Here is a 24,581-nt window from a genome sequence, read left to right as displayed (position 1 = left end):
AGTAGGTGGCAGCCGGTAGCTAATTGCTTTGTAGATGTCGGAAACAGCGGGAGGCAGTGTGCAGGTAAAAAGGTGTCTAATGCTTAAACCAAAAATAGACAAAAGGTGAGTGCCCCTAAGAAAAGGCATTGAAGCCTAGGGAAGGCTGTGCAGAACGAAACTAAAACTGAACTGGCTACAAAGTAAACAAAAACAGAATGCTGGACGACAGCAAAGACTTACTGTGGAGCAAAGACGGCGTCCACAAAGTACATCCGAACATGACATGACAATCAACAATGTCCCCACAGAGAAGGATAAAAACATACTGAAATATTCTTGACTGCTAAAACAAAGTAGATGCGGGAAATATCGCTCAAAGGAAGACATGAAACTGCTACAGGAAAATACCAAAAAAAGAGAAAAAGCCACCAAAATAGGAGTGCAAGACAAGAACTAAAACACTACACACAGGAAAACAGCAATAAACTCCAAATAAGTCAGGGTGTGATGTGACAGGTGGTGACAGTACACCTACTTTGAGACAAGAGCTATAGTGATGCATGCTTGGTTATGCTTTGAATTCATATCCAACACTTGCGACAACGACTTTTTACTGTCAGCTGAGTTTCGTTTTTTAATGATTTCTCCTGGTGGTGTGCCTCCGCAATTTTTCAACGCAAAAAATGTGCCTTGGCTCAAAAAAGGTTGAAAAACACTGTACTAGGTCATAAAATCAGTGTCAGTTGAGTCGGTCCATAGGTTGCCTGTAGGGATTTTTAATGTCCAGCAGATGTCAGTATTTAGTGACACAGTATCGACACAGTATCAATACAGTTTTGCAATGTGTCGAAACGCTTCATGAGGCCTCATCAACCCATCACTAGTCTGAAATTAATCATGTAGGTTGGAAATTGTTATACAAAAACGTGCTCCGTATTTCACTCTTTCTATCTACTTACATGTGATAAATGGATGGCGCACCAAATTGCTTTAAAATCGGGATTCTGGAAGTAGTTAGCCTTCGTCCGTCTTTGTCTCTCGGAGCAGCTTCAATTGTGCAGTCTTCTTCTTCTTCTCCTTCTTCTTTTGATTTTAAATGGCGGTTGGCAAGCAACCTTGTGTGTGCATTACCGCCACCTACTGTGCGTGCAGTGCAGCCTTGACTCAGCCGGCGTCAGATTGTTCACAAAACACAACACTTTCGCAGAAAGTTAGGGAAACGTTACAACATACTGTATAAAAAAGTAAATTTGCAAAAAAAAAAACACTTATAAAAGCCTAACAGTTGCTGTTTCCATTGCAGGCAAATTATATTTGGTATATAGATGAGAACGTTCAGAACGTTCTTAGAACATATCAATAGTTTTATATGTTCTAAGAACGTTCTTAGAACGTTCTCATCTTGTTAACCAAAGGAGAACCATACAGTAACGTTAATAAAAATATGATTACGGAAACGTTTATGTAGATTACATTCCATCCAGTCAAGATTTAATTGCAGTTTTACTCATTCTTCGCTGCTCCTCACTTGTTGTTGTTGTCGTCGGCTTGGAGTACGCGCATGCGCCTTGTCTTTTTCCTGGGATAGGGAAGAATACAGCGCATGCGCCAGGTCTTTTTCCTGGGATAGGGAAGATGTACAGCGCATGCGCCTTGTCTTTTTCCTGTGACAGGACGATACGACAAAATAGCTTTTACATAACAACAAAGAAAAACAATTGTAACCGAGGGTTTATATATGTCGCCTATACTGTATAAAACTACAAAATAACAAACACGGAGGCTCCAGTTTTACACGAGGACCACTTTATTTCGTTTTGTTTTCAAAACTCCGCTCCACCATCACGTGTCAGCACTTCCGCTCTTCGCGCCTTCAAAATAAGAGCTCAAGGCAGTTACCGTATAAAAAGTCCATAAAATCGGTTACACAATGTTATATATTTTTTAGTCTCTCCTTGTAGGCTAAGTTAGTAAGGACTCGCAGGACATAAACTTTTTTTAGTGTTGTTTGGCAACTAAAAAAGGGCGTGTCTCCTATCATGGGAGGATCTTTTAAGGCTTTTTTTTTTTGGGACAAACGTCCTCCTCCTTCGCCCCCACAGGCGTCGTTTTTTAAAACATGTTGAGTGAAAGTTGAAAGAGTCCCTCCGTGGAGCCTAAGGAATGCTCGGCAAAGACAACACGTACCAAGAGGTAATCTACTTATTTATTTCATGTATTTCGACTTAATAACAATGTGTGTGTGTGTTTGTGCCGGACACGTGACGTCACGTGACTGCAAGTTTCAGGAAATGAAGCTTCCTGAGAAAATGAGCTGACTCGATGCTTATTTTGTATTTTTTTGTATGAAAGTGTCCCAACTTTGCATTCATTACATTGAATTAGACTACCGGAAAACGCTGTGAGTTTTAAAGTGAATGAACTTTTTCAATATTTGATGTACTAGTTTGTTTTATTGATGTGTTGACACAGAAAAAGTGTCCACAACAATTGGACTATTTGTATCTTTTAGAAGGCTCTACTATAACTTATGTGTATTTCTTGTGATGTATTAGCTTTTTTGTATAATATTCTTTTTTTTAAACAATCTCCTATCTAACATTTATAAAAGGATGGGTATTGCTCATTATGTGTAATAGACACAAATACTGGAAAAATGACTGTACTTAACATCTTATAATGTTGTTGATTTGTAATCCAACTGTAGTATTCTTACAATATGCTGTTTTTAACTGTTGAATTACTTTAAATGAGAAATACAGTACATACATACTCAAATACAGTACACACACACACGTATACATACACAAATACAGTACATACATACACAAATATAGTACATACACACACGTATACATACAGTACATACATACACAAATATAGTACACACACACACACGTATACATACACAAATACAGTACAGACATACACAAATACAGCACATACACACACACACACACGTGCATACATACACAAATACAGTACATACATACACAAATACAGTACATACATACAGAAATACAGTATATACATACACAAATACAGTACATAAGTACACACATGTGTATACATACACAAATACAGTACAAACATACACGCACATGTGCATACAGACACAAATACAGTACATACATACACAAATACATTCATGCATACACAAATACAGTACACACGTACACAAATACATACATACATACATACACAAATACATACATACGCAAATACAGTACACACATACACAAATACATACATACATGCATACCCAAATACAGTACATACATACACAAATACAGTACATACATACACAAATACATACATACATACATAGATACATAAATACAGTACATACATACACAAATACAGTACATACATACACACATACATACATACATACATAGATACACAAATACAGTACATACATACACAAATACAGTACATACATCAGTGTTTCCCATAAACTGCCAAGATACCTGTGGGGGTGGGGGCGTGGCTATGGGCGTGGTCACCATGACATCATCGAGTAATTTGCATAATCTACTACAATGATATGATTTTCTCTAAACAGGCTCAAAAAATGTATACTTACTGATTAATAATAACAGTTTTGTTTTAAACATCCATCCATTCATTTTACAATATAATTACAACACTTTATGTACATATTTATATACAGATTTGAACAATAAGTTATTCACTGAAATATATTTATTAATTGTGGTTCTTACAAAAAATATATCTTATCAAATATAAAAGCTAAAATGTCTTTTAAAGCTCTGCCCCTTTAATTAGTGCATAGTAAATAATTTAACTTTAGCCTACTACTACAACCATATTATTTACCAGCAACATAAAGTGAAACAGAGGCAGAGGTGTCCTGCCACAGTCAGTAACAAATAAACAGAAAACAGTAGTGGTCAAATACAAATAAGGCAACAAGAGAAGTATCCTACACTTCTCTTTTTTAAAGTAAATCTGAACAGCCTATATGGGCATCTACATCAACTATATGATTTGCCTGAGAAGCTGGACAGGACAAAAAAATAAATAAAATTAAAAAAAGTGTTTTAATTTGTGGCGGACGTAATTCTTTCGTGGCGGGCCGCCACAAATAAATGCATGTGTGGGAAACACTGTACATACACAAATACACACACACATACATAGATACACAAATACAGTACATACATACACAAATACGTACATACATACTCAAACACAATACATACACAAATAAAGTACATACATACACAAATACAGTACATACATACATACTCAAATACATATATTACATACATACTCAACTACAATACATACATTACACATAAAGTACATACACACACGTTCATACATCCACACGCACATTCCCTGTACATACATACATACATATACACGTACTGTACATACACAAGCACATACGCATACATACACTCATGCATACAACCACGTTTCATCAAGCTGAACCTACTGTTACTATAACAATCTACAAGGTTAATATAGTTTGCTTCTCCTTCTTCCCCTCCACTTAATATTACTTGTATGTATTGTTGCATTTGAAACAATTGTATTGTAGATAATAGAGGTCATTATTGTTATTATTCCTTATCAATAGTTATTTGTAGAGATGTCCGATAATATCGGCCTGCCGATATTATCGGCCGATATATGCGTTAAAATGTAATATCGGAAATGATCGGTATCGTTTTTTTTAGTTTTTTTTAATTAAATCAACATAAAAAACACAAGATACACTTACAATTAGTGCACCAACCCAAAAAACCTCCCTCCCCCATTTACACTCATTCACACAAAAGGGTTGTTTCTTTCTGTTATTAATATTCTGCTTCCTACATTATATATCAATATATATCAATACAGTCTGCAAGGGATACAGTCCGTAAGCACACATGATTGTGCGTGCTGCTGCTCCACTAATAGTACTAACCTTTAACAGTTAATTTTACTCATTTTCATTCATTACTAATTTCTATGTAACTGTTTTTATATTGTTGTACTTTCTTTTTTATTCAAGAAAATGTTTTTAATTTATTTATCTTATTTTACTATTTTTTTAAAAAAAGTACCTAATCTTCACCATACCTGGTTGTCCAAATTAGGCATAATAATGTGTTAATTCCACGACTGCATATATCGGTTGATATCGGTATCGGTAATTAAAGAGTTGGACAATATCGGAATATCGGATATCGGCAAAAACCCATTATCGGACATCCCTAGTTATTTGTATTGATCCATTTGTAGTATAATAATGTTCGTTGTCATTTCTGTGTTATTAGTATTTACTTCACTAGCTGCTTCTTTGCTATCACTTTCACTATCATATTTGTACATATTGTATTTGCTGTTGTTCTCTCTTATCTCCCCCTCTTGTCCCTGCAACTTCCCCCTCTGTTTATCTTTTTTTTCTTCCCCTCCTGCTCCAAACATCATTTTTACGCATGACTAGGGGTGTCAAACCCATTTTCATTGAGGGCCACATTGCAGTTATGGCTGCTCTCTTGTTACAGTGAATATATTTAATGTATAATCTCCTTATACACAATTATCTATGCATTTTTGATGTTTTTAACCTACAAACTGAACGTACTTAAGTCAGAGAAACAATTCCAACAAAACATGTTTGGAATATATGATTTCCAATGGAATCATTGCTGGTTCTCTGCAGTTCAACGATGACGACGACGCCAATGCCGGGAACAACAGGCGGTCTCCAGACTTCTTTGGGGACCCGGTTGAAGACGACCAGGATCCCGACGACAGAGTTTCACCAGGTACGGAACGTGTTTGGGAACGAGCCTGTCGCATTTTTGGATGAAATAGTCTCTTGTTAGGGGTTTTGTCGGCCCGCAGCACATTCACAAAATAGCAAAATAAAGAAACAACAATCAATTTGTCAGAAAATAGAGGAAAAAGACAGACAAAAGCTTAAAAATGTATACAAATATGATATCCCTGCAGGCACAAGACATTGAAACAACGTTGAGAACTTGTTGAATTAGGTCCTGACATTGAGCAACTCAAACATAACGTTGAAACAACATGCCTTTTGACAACTTTTATTCAATGTTGGGTTCTGGAGTTGATTTGACCATTGAAATTTGGTCATTTCCCAACCAATATTCTACAACACAAATACAACATTGAAACAACATGCTTTTTGACAATGTTTATTCAATGTTGGGTTCTGACGTTGATTTGACCGTTGAAATTTGGTCATTTCCCAAACAATATTCTACAACATAAACACAACGTTGAAACAACATGCTTTTTGACAACGTTTATTCAATGTTGGGTTCTGGAGTTGATTTGACCATTGAAATTTGGTCATTTCCCAACCAATATTCTACAACACAAATACAACATTGAAACAACATGCTTTTTGACAATGTTTATTCAATGTTGGGTTCTGACGTTGATTTGACCGTTGAAATTTGGTAATTTCCCAAACAATATTCTACAACACAAACACAACGTTGAAACAACATGCTTTTTGACGACGTTTATTCAATGTTAGGTTGTGACGTTGATTTGACATTGAATTTTGGTCATTTCCCAACCAAATATTCTACAACATTGAAACAACATGCTTTTTGACAATGTTTATTCAATGTTGGGTTCTGACGTTGATTTGACCGTTGAAATTTGGTCATTTCCCAAACAATATTCTACAACACAAATGCAACATTGAAACAACATGCTTTTTTAACAACGTTTAATCAATGTTAGGTTCTGACGTTGATTTGACATTGAAATTTGGTAATTTCCCAACCAATATTCTACAACACAAATACAACATTGAAACAACATGCTTTTTGACAACGTTTATTCAATGTCAGGTTGTGACGTTCTTTTGACCATTGAAATGTGGTCATTTCCTTACCAATATTCTACAACACAAATACAACATTGAAACAACATGCTTTTTGACAACGTTTATTCAATGTTGGGTTCTGACGTTGATTTGACATTGAATTTTGGTCATTTCCCAACCAAATATTCTACAACATTGAAACAACATGCTTTTTGACAACGTTTAATCAATGTTGGGTTCTGACGTTGATTTGACCGTTGAAATTTGGTCATTTCCAACCAAATATTCTACAACATTGAAACAACATGCTTTTTGACAATGTTTATTCAATGTTGGGTTCTGACGTTGATTTGACCGTTGAAATTTGGTCATTTCCCAAACAATATTCTACAACACAAACACAACGTTGAAACAACATGCTTTTTGACGACGTTTATTCAATGTTGGGTTCTGACGTTGATTTGACATTGAAGTTTGGTCATTTCCCAACCAAATATTCTACAACATTGAAACAACATGCTTTTTGACAACGTTTAACCAATGTCAGGTTGTGACGTTCTTTTGACCATTGAAATTTGGTCATTTCCCAACCAATATTCTACAACACAAATACAACATTGAAACAACATGCTTTTTGGCAACGTTTATTCAATGTTGGGTTCTGACGTTGATTTGACATTGAAATTTGGTCATTTCCCAACCAAATATTCTACAACATTGAAACAACATGCTTTTTGACAACGTTTATTCAATGTTAGGTTCTGACATTGATTTGACATTGAATTTTGGTCATTTCCCAACCAAATATTCTACAACATTGAAACAACATGCTTTTTTTAACAACGTTTAATCAATGTCAGGTTGTGACGTTGATTTGACATTGAAATTTGGTCATTTCCTTACCAATATTCTACAACACAAATACAACATTGAAACAACATGCTTTTTGACAACGTTTAATCAATGTCAGGTTGTGACGTTCTTTTGACCATTGAAATTTGGTCATTTCCCAAACAATATTCTACAACACAAATACAACATTGAAACAACATGCTTTTTGACAACGTTTATTCAATGTTAGGTTGTGACGTTGATTTGACATTGAATTTTGGTCATTTCCCAACCAAATATTCTACAACATTGAAACAACATGCTTTTTTGACAATGTTTATTCAATGTTGGGTTCTGGAGTTGATTTGACCATTGAAATTTGGTCATTTCCCAACCAATATTCTACAACACAAATACAACATTGAAACAACATGCTTTTTGACAACGTTTAATCAATGTTGGGTTCTGACGTTGATTTGATCATTCAAATTTGGTCATTTCCTTACCAATATTCTACAACACAAATACAAAATTGAAACAACATGCTTTTTGACAACGTTTATTCAATGTTGGGTTGTGACGTTGATTTGACATTGAATTTTGGTCATTTCCCAACCAAATATTCTACAACATTGAAACAACATGCTTTTTTGACAATGTTTATTCAATGTTGGGTTCTGGAGTTGATTTGACCATTGAAATTTGGTCATTTCCCAACCAATATTCTACAACACAAATACAACATTGAAACAACATGCTTTTTGACAACGTTTATTCAATGTTGGGTTCTGACGTTGATTTGACCGTTGAAATTTGGTCATTTCCCAAACAATATTCTACAACACAAACACAACGTTGAAACAACATGCTTTTTGACGACGTTTATTCAATGTTGGGTTGTGACGTTGATTTGACATTGAATTTTGGTCATTTCCCAACCAAATATTCTACAACATTGAAACAACATGCTTTTTGACAACGTTTAATCAATGTCAGGTTGAGACGTTCTTTTGACCATTGAAATTTGGTCATTTCCCAACCAATATTCTACAACACAAATACAACATTGAAACAACATGCTTTTTGACAACGTTTATTCAATGTTGGGTTCTGACGTTGATTTGTCCATTGAAATTTGGTAATTTCTCCAACCAATATTATACAACACAAATGCAACATTGAAACAACAATTTTGCCGCTTTGTTTCAAAGTCAGTTTTGGAGGACATGTACGTATAATCAACGTGGTATCAATGTCTTGTGCTGCAGGAGGGGTGTCCTTATCGGATATTGATATCGAATATCGGTCCGACAGAAGCAGAAAATGTGCATAATATCGTCTTGCATCGAACATATCCGACGCAGTGTGTGGAAAGCTGGACAGCCACTAAACATCTAAATGTCCTCCTAGGACAGGGGTTGTCCAAACTTTTTCTACTGAGGGCCGCATACGGAAAAATGAAAGCCTGCGGCGGCCATTTTGATAGTTTTCATTTTCAAATCATAACAAAATATAGGATTTTGTTTTTTTTTTTACCTTTAGGACCATAAGTGTCTAAGTCATTAAAATGTTTAAAAAAAAGTCAAATTATTTTTTTATTTTTTTTATTTAACGCTTACAGTAAATCTCTACAGTTTATCATCTTCAGGTTGATATAAAATTTAAAAAAAACAAAGGTTTTATGCCTTTTCTGTCAAGACAACTTTGTTTTTTATAATAAAAGTGAAATATGCAGTATTTCCTCCCCACTGCCCAAAACATTCAGAAAGCAACGTTTGATGTGAAGTAATTAGAGCCTTAAAAACATCAATAATGCAAGACACCATTGATATTAATTCATTGTTATTTTTGTGTAATCACAGTGAAAATATAAATAAAATCCCATTAAATATATTTAGGATACAAAAGGTGCCCCACTCAAAGTGATACATTTGTATTAGGTTTTTTTTACATTCAACCATACTTGCCAACCTTGAGACCTCCAATATCGGGAGGTGGGGGGTGGGGGGCTTGGTCGGGGGTGGTTGGGGGCGGGGGGCGTGGTTGGGGGTGTGGTTATTTACAGCTAGAATTCACCAGCTCTAGTATTTCATATATATATATTAGGGCTGCAACTAACGATTAATTTGATAATCGATTAATCTGTCGATTATTACTTCGATTAATCGATTAATAATCGGATAAAATAGACAAACTACATTTCTATCCTTTCCAGTATTTTATTGAAAAAAACAGCATACTGGCACCATACTTATTTTGATTATTGTTTCTCAGCTGTTTGTACATGTTGCAGTTTATAAATAAAGGTTTATTTAAAAAAAAAGAAGAAAAAAAAAGTTAATTTTTTATTTTAATTTTTTTAAAAAGCCTCTGCGCATGCGCATAGCATAGATCCAACGAATCAATGACTAAATTAATCGGCACCTATTTTATAATCGATTTAATCGATTAGTTGTTGCAGCCCTAATATATATATATATATATATATATATATATATATATATATATATATATATATATATATATATATATATATATATATATATATATATATATATATATATATATATATATATATATATATATATATATATATATATATATATATATATACATATATATATATATATGTATGTATGAAATACTTGACTTTCAGTGAATTTTAGCTATATATATATATATTTATTTTATTTACATAAAATAAATACTTGAATTTCAGTGTTCCGGTGGCTATCCATTAGATGGCAGTATTGTCCTGTTTAACTTCTCCGTTCATGATGAGTATATCATTTCGGCCACCGTGTTCAATGGAGAAGTCTGTTCTACAAAATTTACAGGCAACATACCCCTTCCCCTTCGAACTGTCCTGGATGAACTGAAATTCTTGTTTCCATTCGTTTTGGAACTTGCAAGCGTGTTTCTTCATCCTGCTCGTCGACGGCGTCGCCATGTCTGTAACTTCCTCGTTCTTCTGCTTCGTCTCCTTGTTGTGTGCGCAGTTGTGCGCTCTACTCTCTAAAAGCCCCAGATGTTATGACGTCATTGGGCAGGCAAGCTGTTTATATTGTGGGAAAGCGGACGTGAGAACAGGCTGTCCCCACTCAGTCTCAGGTCCGCATTGAGCTGGAGGGGGCGTGGCCTCCAACTCCGGCTGAATACCGGGAGTTTGTTGGGAGAAAATCTCTGCCGGGAAGTTGTCGGGAGAGGCGCTGAATACCGGGATTCTCCCGCTAAAAACGGGAGGGTTGGCAAGTATGCATTCAACACTTAAGTTAGGAGATCAACTTCAGATATATCTGTCCATTTTACGTTTAAACTATTATTTTGTTTGTTTTATGCTCTTTTGTCAAAGAAAACGTTGATGTTTTTGTATGGCAACCACACAATATTTTCTGCAATATTTTCCACATAAAACATTTTCAAGTGAAATATTTGAAATAATTGGAGCCTTGAATAGGTCAATAATTCATTATAAAATTTTTTTTAAGCAATGGCAAAAAAACCAAAAATAAAGATAGACAAAAGAAACAAAACAGCCTGCATGGCAGCTTTTGTGTCAACATTGCAACTTTTTCTAGTTAGATGTCACCTCATTCCACTTTTTGTAATGTTTATTTTTTATTTTTGCAATAGCATTTCCAGAATGTGTGGCGGGCCGGTAAACAATTAACTGCGGGCTGCAAATGGCCCCCGGGCCCCACTTTGGACACCCCTGTCCTAGGAGCTAGCAGCTACACAACAGCTAAGCACACAAGTGTCCATTGACCAATATGGCAGTCTAAAACGGGACATTTGTCACATATAAAATAATATAGTTGCATATTTCTCCATGGCGTGTTTGAAAGTATCCAGTAACAAACGTGTCAACACCCCTTTCCTTACGGCGTCATGAGCTGAAGAAATGATCGCGGCCACGAGAGGATGCCAAAAACAAGTACCACTCCACTTCAACCTAAAGACAACATGAGTCCACTGCAAATGGTTAATGAATATAGTAGCGTAGTAGGCCTGCGTATTCATCACAAACAAGGCAGAGGTTTTATTTGACAAATGTGTTCCATATTTTTGGCCACTGTCAGTTTGAACAGTAACACTGCGTGTGAATATAGGAGAATGAAACACTGTACTTTGATCAGGTGGTTCCTTGGTGTACCACTAGATGGAGTACACGCACCACAGTTTGTACGCTTCTTCACGCGACTTCTTGGGTGTTGGCAGAGGACGAGGCGAGGGGCAGCCTGTCGTCCATCATGGTGAGCAAAACCTGCCTGAAGAACGTCTTCACGGTGGTGCTCATCTTCATCTACCTGCTCCTGACGGCCGTGGCCGCCTTCCTGGCCTACCAGACCATCTCCGACTTCCTGGAGAAGCTCAACAACCCGGTCATGTCCGTCACCTACAAGGAGGTGGACGTCTTCTCGCCGCCAGGTGGGTACCGCACCGATCCTTCACGGGCACACCCGTTTAATCAGTTAGCGGGCGAAGGGAAACTTGAACATCTTATCGGAGAACTGTAACCAGGGACCGTGGGTGTTTAGTTTCAGTTTCAGTTTCAGTGGAACATGCATCACATATTTCCACTTGTTTCATTGCAGCACGTCCGAAAAGGAGTAGGAAGAAGCTGATCTTATTTAATCCTACCCCTTTCCATACCTTAGCAATGTTATCCCATTTCCTTGTTCTCTGTAACAAAACAGTGAATAAATAAATAATATATCATAGTAAGTAAACAATATTAAATACGGAAATCATCTTTATTTCAAAAGGGAAAAAAAAAAGTTCAAGCTATTCATAATTCTTGGTCCGTGTACTTTGTGAACACTTGTAGTTTGAACCATAGACATCTTATAAGTAGACTGCTGTGACACGAGAAATTGGGCCGCCATCTTGAAGTGGTGATGAGGAGCCTAAACTGACAGTTGACAGGTAGAAAACAAAGATGCTAAACTGACAGTCGACAGGTAGAAAACAAAGATGCTAAACTGACAGTCGACAGGTAGAAAAAAACAAAGATGCTAAACTGACAGTCGACAGGTAAAAAACAAAGATGCTAAACTGACAGTCGACAGGTAGAAAACAAAGATGCTAAACTGACAGTCGACAGGTAGAAAACAGAGATGCTAAACTGACAGTCGACAGGTAGAAAACAAAGATGCTAAACTGACAGTCGACAGGTAGAAAACAAAGATGCTAAACTGACACTTGACAGGTAGAAAACAAAGATGCTAAACTGACAGCCGACAGGTAGAAAACAAAGATGCTAAACTGACAGTCGACAGGTAGAAAACAAAGATGCTAAACTGACAGTCGACAGGTAGAAAACAAAGATGCTAAACTGACAGTCGACAGGTAGAAAACAAAGATGCTAAACTGACAGTCGACAGGTAGAAAACAAAGATGCTAAACTGACAGTCGACAGGTAGAAAACAAAGATGCTAAACTGACAGTCGACAGGTAGAAAACAAAGATGCTAAACTGACAGTCGACAGGTAGAAAACAAAGATGCTAAACTGACAGTTGACAGGTAGAAAACAGAGACGCTAAACTGACAGTCGACAGGTAGAAAACAAAGATGCTAAACTGACAGTCGACAGGTAGAAAACAAAGATGCTAAACTGACAGTTGACAGGTAGAAAACAAAGATGCTAAACTGACAGTCGACAGGTAGAAAACAAAGATGCTAAACTGACACTTGACAGGTAGAAAACAAAGATGCTAAACTGACAGTCGACAGGTAGAAAACAAAGATGCTAAACTGACAGTCGACAGGTAGAAAACAAAGATGCTAAACTGACAGTCGACAGGTAGAAAACAAAGATGCTAAACTGACAGTTGACAGGTAGAAACCAGAGACGCTAAACTGACAGTCGACAGGTAGAAAACAAAGATGCTAAACTGACAGTCGACAGGTAGAAAACAAAGATGCTAAACTGACAGTTGACAGGTAGAAAACAAAGATGCTAAACTGACAGTCGACAGGTAGAAAACAAAGATGCTAAACTGACAGTTGACAGGTAGAAAACAAAGATGCTGAACTGACAGTCGACAGGTAGAAAACAAAGATGCTAAACTGACAGTCGACAGGTAGAAAACAAAGATGCTAAACTGACAGTTGACAGGTAGAAAACAAAGATGCTAAACTGACAGTCGACAGGTAGAAAACAAAGATGCTAAACTGACACTTGACAGGTAGAAAACAAAGATGCTAAACTGACAGTCGACAGGTAGAAAACAAAGATGCTAAACTGACAGTCGACAGGTAGAAAACCATTGAAATTTGGTCATTTCCCAACCAATATTCCACAACACAAATACAACATCGAAACAACATGCTTTTTGATTTCTTTTGTTCAATGTCAGGTTGTGACGTTGATTTGACCATTGAAATTTGGTCATTTCCCAACCAACAACGTGCATCCAACGTTAGACATCAACGTTGTCTCAATATACAAGTACAACTATTTTGCCACCTTGTTTCAAAGTCAGTTTTAAAAGACATGTATGCAGTGTTTCCCATAAACTGCCAAGATACCTGTGGCGGTGGGGGCGTGGCTATGGGCGTGGTCACCATGGCATCATCGAGTAATTTGCATAATTTACTCCAATGATATGATTTTCTCTAAAAAGGCTCAAAAAATGTATACTTACTATTTAATATTAGTAAGTTGGGGTTTCTGTCTATAGTCTATGTGGCTTTTATAACAGTAGTACCATAACCTACAAGCCTAATAGGTGGTTCTTTGGTCAGACCGTCCTCATGCCGCTTTCTTAAGCTTGTTTTTTAATGCTGATATCTGACCGATACTGTCATAACGGGGTTTTTCGCGGCTTACTGCGAGGTTTGTTTTCCCGGGATGCCAACGGACTATTCCGGACAAGGCTTGCAGGTAGGAACATATTTATTAATCTATCTACAAAATAACAGGCAAAAACTCTCTAACTGTGGCATGAAATAAACAAGACTTACGTAGAGGGTTGCGTGACAATAGCGTGAAGCAAACAACTAGCATAAACTATAGCAGGGGTCACCAACGCGGTGCCCGCGGGCACCAGGTAGCCCGTAAGGACCAGATGAGTAGCCCGCTGGCCTGTTCTAAAAATAGCTCAAATAGCAGCACTTACCAGTGAGCTGCCTCTATTTTTTAAATTTTATTTATTTACTAGCAAGCTGGTCTCGCTTTGCTCGACATTTTTAATTCTAAGAGAGACAAAACTCAAATAGAATTTGAAAATCCAAGAAAATATTTTAAAGACTTGGTCTTCACTTGTTTAAATAAATGCATACATTTTTTTACTTTGCTTCTTGTAACTTTCAGAAAGACAATTTTAGAGAAAAAATACAACCTTAAAAATGATTTTAGGATTTTTAAACACATATACCTTTTTTACCTTTTAAATTCCTTCCTCTTCTTTCCTGACAATTTAAATCAATGTTCAAGTAAATTTATTTTTTTATTGTAAAGAATAATAAATACATTTGGATTTAATTCTTCATTTTAGCTTCTGTTTTTTCGACGAAGAATATTTGTGAAATATTTCTTCAAACTTATTATGATTAAAATTCAAAAAAAATTATTCCGGCAAATCTAGAAAATCTGTAGAATCAAATTTGAATCTTATTTCAAAGTCTTTTTAATTTCTTTTAAAAATTTTGTTCTGGAAAATCTAGACGAAATAATGATTTGTCTTTGTTAGAAATATAGCTTGGTCCAATTTGTTATATATTCTAACAAAGTGCAGATTGGATTTTAACCTATTTAAAACATGTCATCAAAATTCTAAAATTAATCTTAATCAGGAAAAATTACTAATGATGATCCATAAATTATTTTTTTTATTTTTTCAAAAAGATTCGTATTAGCTAGTTTTTCTCTTCTTTTTTTCGGTTGAATCTTGAATTTTATAGAGTCGAAATTGAAGATAAACTAGGTTTCAAAATTTAATTGTCATTTTTTTCGTGTTTTCTCCTCTTTTAAACCGTTCAATTAATTGAATATAAAACATAATAAATAATAAACATAATATAACGAAAAAAGAAGAGAAATTGAAAAAACAAATTAATATAAAACATCATAAATAATAAATAATAAACAATATAACGGGGGAAAAAAGAGAAATTGAAAAAATAAATGAATATAAAACATAATAAATAATAAATAATAAACATATTATAACGAAAAAAGAAGAGCAATTGAAAAAACAAATGAATATAAAACATAATAAATAATAAACATAATATAACGGAAAAAAAAGAGAAATTGAAAAAATAAATGAATATAAAAAATGTGTGGAAAACAGTATACTGAGTTTTTCACATTTTTTTTCACTTATTTGTTTATCATATTTGTCTTTTTTATTACATTATGTGTTTTATCCTGTATATAATAAAACAAAAAGAGAAATCAAATAAATAGATGAATCTAAAAAAATGTGGGGAAAACTTAGTATAGTGAGTTTTTTTTACTTATTTGTTTATCACATTTCTCTTTTTTATTATATTATGTGTGCACACGCAATTTATTCATCAAATTCACAAAATAATAATCACAGCATCTTCCAAATTGCACATAATTACATAACAATATCACATTTCAAAGTCATTATTACAAATTAGTGTTCATAAGGTTCATGACACATAATTCCAATGCACAACAGAGCTTGATAATCGTGTCAGAGCCTGATTTAAAGTGTCAGGATCGCATCAAAGCATAATAAAGTTTGAAAAAACAAATGAATATAAAACATAATAAATAATAAACATAATATAACGGGGAAAAAAAGAGAAATTGAAAAAATAAATGAATATAAAAAGTGTGTGGAAAACAGTATACTGAGTTTTTCACATTTTTTTTAACTTATTTGTTTATCATATTTCTCTTTTTTATTACATTATGTGTTTTATCCTGTATATAATAAAACAAAAAGAGAAATCAAATAAATAGATCAATCTAAAAAAATGTGGGTAAAACTTAGTATACTGAGTTTTTCACATTTTTTTTTACTTATTTGTTTATCACATTTCTCTTTTTTATTATATTATGTGTGCGCACGCAATTTATTCATCAAATTCACAAAATAATAATCACAGCATCTTCCAAATTGCACATAATTACATAACAATATCACATTTCAAAGTCATTATTACAAATTAATGTTCATAATGTTCATGACACGTTAATTCCAATGCACAACAGAGCTTGATAATCGTGTCAGAGCCTGATTTAAAGCGTCAGGATCGCATCAAAGCATAATAAAGTTTGAAAAAACAAATGAATATAAAACATAATGAATAATAAACATAATATAACGGAGAAAAAAAAGAGAAATTGAAAAAATAAATGAATATAAAAAGTGAGTGGAAAACAGTATACTGAGTTTTTAAATTTTTTTTAAACTTATTTGTTTATCATATTTCTCTTTTTTATTACATTATGTGTTTTATCCTGTATATAATAAAACAAAAAGAGAAATCAAATAAATAGATAAATCTAAAAAAATGTGGGGAAAACTTAGTATCCCGAGTTTTTCACTTTTTTTTTTACTTATTTGTTTATCACATTTCTCTTTTTTATTATACTATGTGTGCGCACGCAATTTATTCATCAAATTCACAAAATAATAATCACAGCATCTTCCAAATTGCACATAATTACATAACAATATCACATTTCAAAGTCATTATTACAAATTAGTGTTCATAATGTTCATGACACGTTAATTCCAATGCACAACAGAGCTTGATAATCGTGTCAGAGCCTGATTTAAAGCGTCAGGATCGCATCAAAGCATAATAAAGTTTGAAAAAACAAATGAATATAAAACATAATAAATAATAAACATAATATAACGGAAAAAAAAGAGAAATTGAAAAAATAAATGAATATAAAAAGTGTGTGGAAAACAGTATACTGAGTTTTTCACATTTTTTTTCACTTATTTGTTTATCATATTTCTCTTTTTTATTACATTATGTGTTTTATCCTGTATATAATAAAACAAAAAGAGAAATCAAATAAATAGATATATCTAAAAAAATGTGGGGAAAACTTAGTATACTGAGTTTTTCACATTTTTTTTCACTTATTTGTTTATCACATTTCTCTTTTTTATTATACTATGTGTGCGCACGCAATTTATTCATCAAATTCACAAAATAATAATCACAGCATCTTCCAAATTGCACATAATTACATAACAATATCACATTTCAAAGTCATTATTACAAATTAGTGTTCATAATGTTCATGACACGTTAATTCCAATGCACAACAGAGCTTGATAATCGTGTCAGAGCCTGATTTAAAGCGTCAGGATCGCATCAAAGCATAATAAAGTTTGAAAAAACAAATGAATATAAAACATAATAAATAATAAACATAATATAACGGAAAAAAAAGAGAAATTGAAAAAATAAATGAATATAAAAAGTGTGTGGAAAACAGTATACTGAGTTTTTCACATTTTTTTAAACTTATTTGTTTATCATATTTCTCTTTTTTATTACATTATGTGTTTTATCCTGTATATAATAAAACAAAAAGAGAAATCAAATAAATAGATAAATCTAAAAAAATGTGGGGAAAACTTAGTATACTGAGTTTTTCACATTTTTTTTTACTTATTTGTTTATCACATTTCTCTTTTTTATTATACTATGTGTGCGCACGCAATTTATTCATCAAATTCACAAAATAATAATCACAGCATCTTCCAAATTGCACATAATTACATAACAATATCACATTTCAAAGTCATTATTACAAATTAGTGTTCATAATGTTCATGACACGTTAATTCCAATGCACAACAGAGCTTGATAATCGTGTCAGAGCCTGATTTAAAGCGTCAGGATCGCATCAAAGCATAATAAAGTTTGAAAAAACCAATGAATATAAAACATAATAAATAATAAACATAATATAACGGAAAAAAAAGAGGAATTGAAAAAATAAATGAATATAAAAAGTGTGTGGAAAACAGTATACTGAGTTTTTCACATTTTTTAAAACTTATTTGTTTATCATATTTCTCTTTTTTATTACATTATGTGTTTTATCCTGTATATAATAAAACAAAAAGAGAAATCAAATAAATAGATAAATCTAAAAAAATGTGGGGAAAACTTAGTATAATAATTGAAAAAACAAATGAATATAAAACATAATAAATAATAAATAATAAACATAATATAACGGGGAAAAAAAGAGAAATTGAAAAAATAAATGAATATAAAACATAATAAATAATAAACATAATATAACGAAAAAAGAAGAGAAATTGAAAAAACAAATGAATATAAAACATAATAAATAATAAATAATAAACATAATATAACGGGGAAAAAAAGAGAAATTGAAAAAATAAATGAATATAAAACATAATAAATAATAAATAATAAACATAATATAACGAAAAAAGAAGAGAAATTGAAAAAACAAATGAATATAAAACATAATAAATAATAAACATAATATAACGGAAAAAAAAGAGAAATTGAAAAAATAAATGAATATAAAAAATGTGTAGAAAACAGTATACTGAGTTTTTCACATTTTTTTTAACTTATTTGTTTATCACATTTCTCTTTTTTATTATATTATGTGTGCGCACGCAATTTATTCATCAAATTCACAAAATAATAATCACAGCATCTTCCAAATTGCACATAATTACATAACAATATCACATTTCAAAGTCATTATTACAAATTAGTGTTCATAATGTTCATGACACGTTAATTCCAATGCACAACAGAGCTTGATAATCGTGTCAGAGCCTGATTTAAAGCGTCAGGATCGCATCAAAGCATAATAAAGTTTGAAAAAACAAATGAATATAAAACATAATAAATAATAAACATAATATAACGGAAAAAAAAGAGAAATTGAAAAAATAAATGAATATAAAAAGTGTGTGGAAAACAGTATACTGAGTTTTTCACATTTTTTTTCACTTATTTGTTTATCATATTTCTCTTTTTTATTACATTATGTGTTTTATCCTGTATATAATAAAACAAAAAGAGAAATCAAATAAATAGATACATCTAAAAAAATGTGGGGAAAACTTAGTATAATAATTTAAAAAACAAATGAATATAAAACATAATAAATAATAAATAATAAACATAATATAACGGGGAAAAAAAGAGAAATTGAAAAAATAAATGAATATAAAACATAATAAATAATAAATAATAAACATAATATAACGGGGAAAAAAAGAGAAATTGAAAAAATAAATGAATATAAAACATAATAAATAATAAATAATAAACATAATATAACGAAAAAAGAAGAGAAATTGAAAAAACAAATGAATATAAAACATAATAAATAATAAACATAATATAACGGAAAAAAAAGAGAAATTGAAAAAATAAATGAATATAAAAAATGTGTGGAAAACAGTATACTGAGTTTTTCACATTTTTTTTAACTTATTTGTTTATCACATTTCTCTTTTTTATTATACTATGTGTGCGCACGCAATTTATTCATCAAATTCACAAAATAATAATCACAGCATCTTCCAAATTGCACATAATTACATAACAATATCACATTTCAAAGTCATTATTACAAATTAGTGTTCATAATGTTCATGATACATAATTCCAATGCACAACAGAGCTTGATAATCGTGTCAGAGCCTGATTTAAAGCGTCAGGATCGCATCAAAGCATAATAAAGTTCAATAAAGCGTAATAAAACGTGATTTAAAGCGTATCAAAGCGGCATCAAATCGTGAGGAACGGTAATTCGTCCCCCCCAAAGCGGAAACTAATTCGTATCAGAGCGTATCAAAGCGTAACATTACTTCGGAGATCGGGATATTCGTGGAAAAATGGACAAAAATGACGGCGCTTTGCTCGCCGCTTTAAAGCGCGGCAAGCGGCGTTGGTGTGAACCAGGCATAAGAGGTCAGTATGAATATGTGTCACACTTGGATGACACCAAATGAGTTGTGATGTATATTTCCTGCTGCCTCAGTGCTTCCTTCCGTGGCTGCAGGTATCGCTCTGTACCCGGGTAACGCGCAGCTGCTGAGCTGTCGCCACCACGACCATGACCGCGTCCCGCCTCTGGTGGACCCCGGCAAGCCCCAAGCGGGGGACTGCGTCATCAAGGAGGTGACCTACTTGGGACCCTTCACCAATGGAACACAGGTCAGTCCCGGCGTGTCGCGGCATCCTCTCGACGGCAACATGACACTAACGGTTGGCGTGGCAGAAGAAGGCGCTGGTGGTCCGTGGCCCCTCGGACGTCAGGAACAAGGAGCTGATCTTCATGCAGTTCAGTCAGAACGAAACAGAGGAGGACTTCAGCGCCATCACTTACATGCTGTTCGCCAACTTTAGCGACCTCGCAGACAGGTAATGTCTGGTAGCTTTATCCACCTGTGTTGTTGTTGGTGCTACACTTGGCAAACAACTCATTATTGCTGACTGAGCAGTTTGCTATTTACCACTATTGCAGCTTACTGCTATGTTGTGCTAATAATGACGGATCAAAATAGCATTGTTTTCCTTTCTTGATGTTTTTTTCCCCTCTCATCCACACTACTGAAATCCTTTCATTCACACTACTTAATTTTTTTCTCTCATACACACTACTGAAATGGTTTGTCTCATACACACTACTGAAATACTCTCATACAATCATACACACTACTGAAATACTCTCATGCACACTACTGTTTTTCCCTCATACACACTACTGAAATCCTCTCATTCGCACTACTTTTTTTTCCCTCTCATACACACTACTGAAATCCTCTCATTCGCACTACTTTTTTTTTTCTCTCATACACACTACTGAAATGATTTCTCTCATACACACTACTGAAATACTCTCATTCAATCATACACACTACTGAAATACTCTGATACACACTACTGTTTTTTCTCTCCGACGCACTACTGAAATCCTCTCATGCACACTACTGAAATCCTCTCGTACACACTACTGAAATCCTCTCATACACACTACTGAAATCCTCTCATACACACTACTGAAATGTTTTCTGTCATACACACTACTGAAATGTTTTCTCTCATGCACACTACTGAAATACTCTCATACACACTACTGTTTTTTTGTCTTATACACACTACTGAAATCCTCTTATACAAATTATAGATTTTTTTCTCTCCTACACACTACTGAAATACTCTCATACACACTGTTTTTTCTCTCATACACACTACTGAAATGTTTTCTCTCATACACTACTGAAATACTCTCATACAATCATACACACTACTGAAATACTCTCATACACACTACTGTTTTTTCTCTCATACACACTACTGAAATCCTCTTATACAAACTATAGATTTTTTTCTTCTCTCCTACACACTACTGAAATCCTCTCATACACACTACTGAAATCCTCTCATACACACTACTGAAATCCTCTCATACACACTACTAAAATCATTTCATACACACACTACTGAAATGCTCTCACACACACTACTGAAATAATTTCATACACACTACTGAAATGCTCTCATCAACACTACTGAAATCCTCTCACTCACATTACTGAAATTCTCTCATACACACTACTGAAACACTTTCACATAAACAACTGACGAATGATTATCTCACACACATACAATGAAAATAATTGCTTCGCAGCAGGCCCATAACTAGTTAGATAGACAGGTTAGTAAATCGAGCCCAGTAAGTAACTTAGACCAGGGATTCTCAAACTGTGAAAAATGTACCACCAGTGGTACGCCAAATGTTTGATTCATTATCTCAATTCAGTGTTTTATTGTCCTGTATTCAATCATAGGGTTATTGTTCAACAGTGTCTAAAAAGATTAAATATACTTGGTAGATGAAACCTTTGCCTCGTTTTTAATGAATACTTAGGCCTACTATGCGACTGTATTTTAATGTGGGTCAATGTGGTGGTACTTGGAGAGCCAAGGGTTTTCTGAGGTGGTCCATGGTGACAAAAGTTTGACAAGCACTGGTCTAGATGATAACTTGCCACTCTATCTCCAGTCGGAATAAATCCCAGTTCATGAGGGACTGTGAGAGGAATTACTCCATGTGGACCTTCTCCGGGGGATTCCGAACCTGGGTCAAGATGTCTTTAGTCAGGACTTCGGGGAAGAGCAACGAATCTGTGGAGTTTCGCCAAGAGGTGCGTACGTACAAGACGTTGGTCCACAGCTTCAGTCCTAATGATCGCCCATTGTCTTCCAGTCGGCTGTGGTCAAATTCAACGACAAGAGGCCCGAACCCGAGAGAAGCAACCAGCTCTTCTTTGCGGTTTTTGAGTGGCGGGATCCTTTCATGCAAGAAATTCGACTGGTAGGTGTAATTATAGCTGGGGACGTTATTTACCTCAAACGCAAAGAAGACTGGGGCCTTTTTTTAGAAGGTTGTACCACTGTGGATATTTTGGAACAGTACTTGTCAGGTTCAAACACCGATGACATCTATTAAACAGACAAGAAGCAAGGAATTAAACAGAGACAGGATTCAATTTGGCTCATGAGGAGAAACGTCTGGGCTGTACTCTTGTACGGTCTTCCACCACGCTCTGACGAAATGGTTACGCGCCTCCTCTTTTATTGGGGCGTTCCCTGATTGCACAGCAACAGCTGTTTCGAAGGGGAGATGGGGTCGTAAAAAGCTGTTGCACTCGGTCACAAAACAGTTCAAAGAAAAGATGCCTTTCTTCCCAGATCGTGACCGCAAACGCATGGAGCTCGGTGGCCATTCTGTGTGGCGTTTTTATGGCCTTCTTCAAGGCGGCCAACTTTGCCAAACTCAGCGTGCAGTGGATCATCAGGATGCGCAAGAGGCACCAGAGGCACAAAGCCAGGGAGCTGAGTCCCGTCACGGAGGAGAGTTCACCCAAGTGATTGTGTTACGCTCATCCAGACCACTATTTTTTTTTTAAAGGGGGGGCTGGGGGGGACACTCAGGCAATAGTTGTGTGAATGCTCCACAACATTCACACATGCTTTTCTACACCAAAATTCTTCTATTTATTATTATTATTCTTCGCCAGATTTTGGCGCGCTCTACCTTCCACATTTTTCATCCGATTCAAACCGTTCCAACTTCAAAGTGTTCAGCCTATTCGGGAATCGCGGGCTTTCCCTAGACAGATTCCAAAAATTCCCAGATTTCCCAGAATTCCAGGTTTTCCGGGACATTTTTCCCATTCAAAATGAATTGGCCATTTTTCAAACTTCCACCATTTCCACATTTTTCAACCGATTCAAATCGTTCCACCTTCAACACATTCCACCATCCTTGAAATTTTAACTATCTTCTTTCCAACTTAAAAAAAATTCCAGGATTTTCCAGAATTCCTGTTTTTCCAAAGCCCTATTTTCACCCTTTTTTCTGGCGACTACTCCTTCCACAACTGCCACATTTTTTATCTGATTCAAAGCGTTCCAAATTCAAACTGTTCAGCCTATTCGGGAGTCGCGGGCTTTCCCTTGAAAAATTCAAAAAATTCCCAGATTTCCCAGAATTTTAGGTTTTCCGGGACATTTTTCCCATTCAAAATGAATTGGCCATTTTTCAAACTTCCACCATTTCCACATTTTTCAACGGATTCAAATCGTTCCACGTTCAACATATTCCACTCATCCTGGACATTCAAACTATAATTTTTCCAAGTTAAAATAAATTCCAGGAATTCCCAGAATTCCCAGTTTTCCACACCTTATTTTCACCCTTTTTTCTTGCGACTACTCCTCCCACATTTTTCAACCCACTTCAACCGTTCCACCGTCAAAACATTCCTCTTAATCAGGACAAAAAAAAGAAGTTGTTTTTTTAACTGGAAAAATTCCCAGTTTTCCCGAAATTCCAGGAATTCCTTAACACCATTTCTCAATTAAAAATGTTACTACTTCAACATTTCTCGACCGAATTGAAAAATTCCAACACCAACC

At 34.5% G+C, this 24,581-nt stretch overlaps 1 protein-coding gene across 1 annotated transcript; it reads left to right on the top strand.

Moving 5' to 3' along the window:
- The first annotated feature begins 2,073 nt into the window (after nucleotides 1-2,073).
- Nucleotides 2,074-23,531, top strand: LOC133640883 (proton-activated chloride channel-like). The gene is made up of 8 exons (XM_062034565.1): nucleotides 2,074-2,175; nucleotides 5,666-5,771; nucleotides 11,861-12,070; nucleotides 20,656-20,810; nucleotides 20,875-21,017; nucleotides 22,663-22,804; nucleotides 22,867-22,974; nucleotides 23,352-23,531. The coding sequence occupies exons 1-8, from the start codon at nucleotides 2,146-2,148 to the stop codon at nucleotides 23,529-23,531; spliced, it is 1,074 nt and encodes a 357-aa protein (XP_061890549.1). The 5' UTR covers nucleotides 2,074-2,145.
- The last annotated feature ends 1,050 nt before the right edge of the window (nucleotides 23,532-24,581 follow it).

This window comes from Entelurus aequoreus, linkage group LG23, assembly GCF_033978785.1.
Source record: "Entelurus aequoreus isolate RoL-2023_Sb linkage group LG23, RoL_Eaeq_v1.1, whole genome shotgun sequence".
Classification (NCBI taxonomy): domain Eukaryota; kingdom Metazoa; phylum Chordata; class Actinopteri; order Syngnathiformes; family Syngnathidae; genus Entelurus; species Entelurus aequoreus.
This window is presented reverse-complemented; position numbering and strand designations above follow the sequence as displayed.